General features: G+C 56.9%; 1 protein-coding gene across 1 annotated transcript; it reads right to left on the reverse strand.

The window, feature by feature from the left end:
* Positions 1 to 265: 265 nt before the first annotated feature.
* LOC129530229 (alpha/beta hydrolase domain-containing protein 17A-like) lies at positions 266 to 4,102 on the reverse strand. Its single transcript, XM_055377089.2, has 3 exons — positions 3,191 to 4,102; positions 776 to 952; positions 266 to 693 (listed from the first exon to the last, which is right to left on the reverse strand). Exons 1-3 carry the CDS (start codon positions 3,742 to 3,744, stop codon positions 468 to 470), a joined length of 957 nt encoding a protein of 318 aa, XP_055233064.1. The 5' UTR covers positions 3,745 to 4,102; the 3' UTR covers positions 266 to 467.
* Between the last annotated feature and the right edge of the window lie 2,713 nt (positions 4,103 to 6,815).

The raw sequence follows: 6,815 nt of genomic DNA on the forward strand, positions 1-6,815 counted from the left end.
CTTCTAGGACTTCTGGGCCTTTCTTTTTAACCCAGAGGAAGTTTGCATTGAGGTAAGCCGTGAGTTGATGATCTAAATCATTTGCCAATTAGCTCAAGACAACGTATTGAATTCCTTTTTCTCCTGGAGTAGAAAGCTCCTGTGGCAGCACGTGTGAGTTATGGGTAGACTTCTGTATTTGTTTCTATTCTCTTATATTTGGGGTTTGATGGTTTCGGAAGTTCTAAGTACATTCTTTTTTTTTTTTTTAATTTTAAATCTTTAATTTCCGTTTTCACATATTTTCTTCTTGCTTCCAAAAGGAAAGGAGTGCGTAGCTCCGTTGCCTGTACATCGTCCACAGCCCCTGGGTCGGGGCGGGGTCCCCTGGGCCGCCCTGGGGGTTCACATGCAGCCCCTGGGGGGCCGGCGCGGGGTGAGGTCCAGGGGCCGCCTTATTGCTGAGGTCCGGCCGGTTGGGGCCGCCGCTAGGCGCGCTGGCTGGGCAGCTCCTGGGAGATGAAGCGACGCAGACGCTCCAGGTACTGGCTGTAGAGCTCGATGTCTTTGTGCCCGGCGCCCTCCACCCACAGCGGCTCCACCGCCTTGGGGCAGTGCTCGTAGAGTGCCAGCCCATGCGAGAAGTCGATCACCTCGTCCTCCGTGCCGTGGATGATGAGCACGGGAGACGTGATCTTGGACACCTTCTCGATGCTGCAGGAGGGGCGTGGAGCGGGTGAGACTTCGCGCCCCGCCCGGGCCCCGCCCCGCCCCCGTCCCCGCCCGGGCCGCTCACTTAGGGAAGGCGTCAAAGCAGTAGGTCTTGGTGTCAGGGAAGGCGACGCGCATGCCCGAGGTGAGCGGCGAGTGCAGCACCACCGCGGCACACTCGTAGCGCGAAGCCAGGTCCACGGTGGGCACCGTGCCGATGCTCTGCCCGTACAGGATGATGCTGTCCGGGCTGATGCCGTACCTGGCAGCGCCGGAGCAGGGTCAGCCGCGGCCTCCGACGCGCGCGCACCCTTCCCACCAGCGGGTGTCCCCGGGCCCAGCTCCGGATGTGACCCTCCAGTCTCCCCACTCAGCCAAGTCAGTGGGTCAGGCCCAGGCTCCACACCAGTCCCGAGGGCCACCCCCAGCCCCCAACACCGCGGCGGTGGGTGAAGCCAGCGGCCCCACCCCGTTCCCTGTGCTGCAGTTCACTGGCCTTTCCTAGCTAGGATCTGCAGGGATCCCGCCTACGGAGTGCCCCTGGGGCGGGGGTAGGGGAGGCCCTGGCGCCTCTCCTCCTCCTGGTCACCCCTAGGTGCACACTGGGAACTGTGTGGCCCGCACATCCTGAATGCTTCACGCCTTCCTGCCTGGGTTAGAAAGCCGTTCCTGGTGCACTGGCCAGGACAGCGGACACTCTTCCTCCCTGCAGCCCTTGCCCACCCCCTTGGCCATGAGGAATTCAGGCAGCTGTGTCCCCAAATGTCTCCACCCAATTTTGGACTCTCGGAGTCCCCACGCCCAATGAGATGCCAGTGCAACCCAGGTCAGCATCGAGGGTGGTGGCTGCGGAGGTGTCACCCCCTCCCACCAGCACCTTCCCTTGGGAGTGGACAAGTCCTCGGCCACCTCAGCACCACCAGCTCCCACCCAGGGCCACCCCCACCCCCAGGTCATTGGTGTGTGGTCCCTGACCCAGCTGATCCAGCACCAGTTACAAGGCCTCCTTGTGCCCAGTCCCAACCATGCAGGACCCACCTGCCACCCTGCCCATGCCGGGACCCCACAACTCTCCTCCCACACGCTCTAGGCTCTGATCCCAGGCAGATGCCCTCTTGCAAGGCAGGAGCATGGGCAGGTGTGCGTCCCCTCTGCCTGGCATTCGGACTCCACCAGCAGGGCTGTCCCCGTCCCTGGCCTGGAATCCCAGCCTCCTGGCAGCACTCCACAGCTCACCACTCAGCCATGCCCCAAAGGATGCTGCCTGGCTTGTGCCTGTGGCTCCAGCTCTGCCTCAGCCTCCCTGGCCTGCTCCCTGGCAGCCATGGTCAGTAGTGTGCTGAGCCAGCCCAGCCCTGTCACCTGCTACAGGCAGGAGCCCCCAGCTGCCACCTGGATGTCACCATTCAAACGAACAGGACACATCCCCAGTGGAGGCCCTGGGCATGCTCTGGCCTCCCCCTCACAGCTCTGGGCCTAGGTTCCTGCAGGACAAAGTGGCAGCAGGACAGATGGCCGAGCAGACAGAGCTCAGAGGTGGCCATGGCGGGTGTGACTCTGCCAGTGGCCTAGGCAGTAGAGACAGGAGGGGCCAAGGAAGTCGCATGAAGTGGTGATTGGTGTCAGTGTCCCACACTGCTGGGAGGCCCCCAGAGCCAGGGTGGTGCCAGGGGACCAGCTCCCAGGCCCACAGCAGGGACTGCCTGCATATCACCAAGGCAACGACGACCCCACCTCCCTAGGGTCTCTGACTTCTCAGAGCTGTGCCTGGTCCCTGTGGGAGCAGGTCAGACCAGTGGGCTGGGCAGGGCCAGGACGAGACAGCCCCAGTGGATGGAGAGCAGGAAAAGCCACCAGAGGCCCACCCGGCTCTCCTCGTCCAAAGCAGCACTGGCCCGGGCGGTGCTCAAACACCGGTGAAGGGCCCAGGCAAGCGCAGGGCTGGGGACGTGGATGACTAGGAGGGCTGGATCTGGAATCGAGGCTGGCCCAGACCTCGGATGTGTGCTGCGAGTCTGCACCTTACCCTGTAGGCCCTGCCCCAGGATGGCCAAGCTCCGCAGCCACAGGGCCTCATGGGCCAGGCCTCCGGACCTGGATGCAGCAGCCTCGTCTCACTTGGCCCCAAGTGCTGTCTCGGCCGATGGGCTTCCAGCCACACGTGCACAGACCCCCAGACCACCACCCACTCCCTCCCGCCGGGTGGCATCCACGCCCCTGGGACAAGCTCAGCCCCTTCCCATTCTCAGGCCAGGGGTTCCCAGGGAGCCTGGCTCCACAGGCCAGGGTGTGGGAGGACCGCCTGGCCACACCTCAGCCATGTGGAGGCGGCACCTGCACACCCAAGCTCACCTGTCCGGCTCTCTGGCCCTGTGCATCCACTGTGGCTCCCCTCCTGCAGGGCCGCCCACCTTCCTCCCAGGGAAGCCCGCCCCCCGGCCCCCGGCCTGGTCCCCTCTTGGGTGTGCCCAGGCTGAGCTGCCCCCAGGGTCGCCTTCACCTGGTCCGCAGGGCCTGCCAGGCGGCGTCGATGTCGGCACAGAGGTTCCTCTCGGAAGGCCTGCCCGAGCTGGCACCATAGCCAGAGTAGTCGTAGTCTCCTACGACTACGACACTGTCACTACGACAGATGTTGCAGTGGAGGCGGGAGCCCAGGCCAATGTAGAAGCTGCTCATCTGGCCCAGGTCCACGGCATTGCCGTGCGAGAAGAGGACCGTGTACCTGGCACCAGGCACGCAGCGAACATACATGCAGGAGACGCGGTTGCCGCGGGCGCTCTTGGTGGGGAAGACCTCGATGGTGTCCAGCTCGCGCTGGCTGTCCTGGAAGTCGGCACGCTCCATCAGGTGCAGCTTCCAGCGCCCGCGTGCGCCCGAGGAGGCCCGCAGGGTCCCCAAGGGGGTGGCCCTGGCCCCACCAGGCCCCTGCTCGGGCTCAGGCACCAGGGAGTAGGTGGCCTCCGGCGGCAGGAAGGCGAGCTTAGCAGCGATGCGGCCGGGGCAGGGTGGGCAGCAGAAGAGGCAGCAGAGCTCACTCAGCGACAGCCCGTTCATGGCGGGCGCCACCCCGGCCGGGCCTCCACCGGGACCCCCGCCAACAACGCCGCCCGGCCTGGCCCGGCAGGGGAGGGGTGGGGGTGCTCCGAGTCACGGGCAGGGGGGAGAGAGCCCCCCCAGCTACCGCCCCAGACAGCAGCCCCGTTAGGAGGCCAGGGCCCAGCCCCATCACGGTCCAAGCCGAGCCCCAGGGAGCCTCGCAACCACAGGTCTCCATGTCGTGCCATGGGAAGCCCACCCCGGCCCGCGCCCCCGGGCCCCAGGGCCGCGCTCCATGGCTCCCGGCCGCCCGCCCGTGCGTCCGTCGGTCCCTCCGCACCCCTGCCCGGCCTCCTGCACCGCCACCGCCGCAGCTCCCCCCACCGACAGAAGTGAGCCTCGTTCTCACCACCGCCCCGGAAGTGACGCGAGGAGCGCGCGGGGCGGGCAGTTCTAAGTACATTCTAAAAGCCTCTCTTCCAATCCATTCCAGGACCCCGAACTTGCTCCAGCCTGCTGATTAAGGCATTTAATTACCAAGGATGTTCAGTCTTTTTTGTTACTCACTTTTTCTCCAAAATATCCTTCCACATAAATTCTCCCAAATAATCCTTAGAATCATTTTTATTTAGTTTTTTTCTTTAGCGGTTCTGTTTCCCATAAGATATATATATATTCTTTTTGTATATGTACATATATATTTTTTGTATATATATATATATATTATTTTTTGTAAAGAGGAAAATTTAATAAAACCTGGTTGTAAACAAGATAGAAAACACAATTCCAATTTTAGGGGGACATGATATATTGTTATGGAAAGAAGCCTCTAAGAGTATATGCCAGCTGTTAAGAAAGACTGTGGAATTACTGCTGAGTAATGTCTATTTTGTGTACAATTCTGCACTTTCAAGTTTTCCTGGAATACGTATGTTTCCTTCAGTTAGGACACCACCTATTTCTTTGAAATGAAAGTGCAAAGCTCTGTGTATGAGGATGTATTGTGTGAACATGCCATCTGCACAGGTCAGCCAACGGTTCAACGCGAGTAATTGTGTGTGGCTCAGCACACAAGCGTGAGTCAAGTTAAGCTAGACGCTCATCACTCAGTATCTTGCTGTTCACAGTGAGTCCTGTGTGAGTCTTCAGAGCCTCCATATAAATGTTGCTGGCTCTGAAACATAGACGGCTACCACCTGGAAGTCCCAGAGGCCTCCACAGCTTGCGGGTCTGGGTGGGGACCTCCCTGCCCTCTGGGTAACCCAGGCTGATTTTTCAACATTCCTATAAAACATATATTCCTGGAAGGAGGAGGTAGGTGAACTGGAGTTCTAAGGAGGTTGTGTCCCTGAGTCCAGCACTGGCCTGTCTCTGCAGAGCCTGTGGGGTCAGTGGTTGCTGGAGGATAGAGTCCAGATACAACAGATACACAAGAGCTCACAGATGTGAACAACCCCAAGGATGCAGGTCATGGTAAGATGCACTGCAAAGACAGGAACTGGTGGGATGGGAAGACTGCATTTAAACTTAATGTGTGTAAATGTGTATGTGTGTGTGTGTATACCATATATTTTCCATCTAGCTTTGTGGGTATACAGAATACATGTATGTGTGTGTGTGTATATATATCACATTCAATGTATTACATAATGCCAAAAAATGTTTAATGTGGAAATCCATTCATGCTATATTAGGAAGAGAAAAACAGCAGATTACAAAAAAGCAAATATAGTAATTTTTTGGTATAATTACTTAAGTACAACACATTATACATGATATATAGTCCATATAAATATATAATTTTAAAAGTAATATTATATATAATAAAATATACAATAATATATAATGCAAATTTTGTCAATTAAGTTATAATTCAGTGGCATTCAATACATTCCTAATGTGGGTTTTTTTTTGTTTTTTTTTTTTTTGGAGACTAAGTCTTACTCTGCCGGCCCAGGCTGGAGTGCAATGGTGTGATCTTGGCTCACTGCAACCTCCGCCTCCCAGGTTCAAGCAATTCTCCTGCCTCACCCTCCTGAGTAGCTGGAATTACAGGCATGCACCACCATGCCTGGCTAATTTTTGTATTTTTAGTAGAGATGGGGTTTCGCCATGTTGGCCAGGCTGGTCTCGAACTCCTGACCTCAGGTGATCTGCCCACCTCAGCTTCCCAAAGTGCTGGGATGACAGGCATGAGCTACTGTGCCTGGCTCTTCCTCATGTTGTCCAACTGTGACCATCTTCCATCTCCACAACTTTATTGTCTTCCCAAACTGGAGCTTTGTCCCCATTAAGCACCCACTCTCCACGACCTTCCTGCAGCAGCCCCCACACCCATCATTCTCCATCCTGCCTCTGTGAATTCCCTGCAGCAGGCCCCGCAACCAACATTCTCCGTCCTGGCTCTGTGAATTCCCTGCAGCAGCCCCCGCAACCAACATTCTCCGTCCTGGCTCTGTGAATTGGCCTCTCCTTCCCGTGAGCCTCATGCAGGTGGAATCCTGCCACAGCTGCCCTTTTGTGTTGGGCCTTTTTGCTGCACATGTGGAGTGGAAAAGGTTTATCCCTGCTGTCACCTGCTGTCTTGTGCCTGAATACTTCCATGTTGTGTGCTGACCACATGCTGTTTATCCATTCACCCACTGGTGGACTCCTGGGCTGTCTCCGCCTTTTGGTTATTGTGGTGAATGCTGCTGTGAACATGGAGATACCTTTTTGAGTCCCTGGGCTCGATTCTTTTGGACATGTGCCAAGGAAGGAGTGGGATGGCTGGGTCGACAGATGACTCTTTGCCTGTCTTCTGCAGAGACTGCCGTTTTCCATCTTCACCAGCAAAGTGCGAGGGCTCCAATGTCTCCCCGTCCTCACCAACATGTGCAATTGTCTGTTTTGCTGATGAACATCATCCCAGTAGGTGCGAAGTGGTATTTCTTTGAGACTGTGATTTGCATAACAACTACTGAGGTAGAACATCTTTTCATGTATAGTCATGAAAGTCATGTAAGTCATGTCACTTAATGAAAGGGACAGATTGTGACAAATGCATCCTCAGGGGATTTTGTCCTTGTCTGAACATCATAGTCCTTGTC

This window comes from Gorilla gorilla, chromosome Y, assembly GCF_029281585.2.
Source record: "Gorilla gorilla gorilla isolate KB3781 chromosome Y, NHGRI_mGorGor1-v2.1_pri, whole genome shotgun sequence".
Lineage (NCBI taxonomy): Eukaryota > Metazoa > Chordata > Mammalia > Primates > Hominidae > Gorilla > Gorilla gorilla.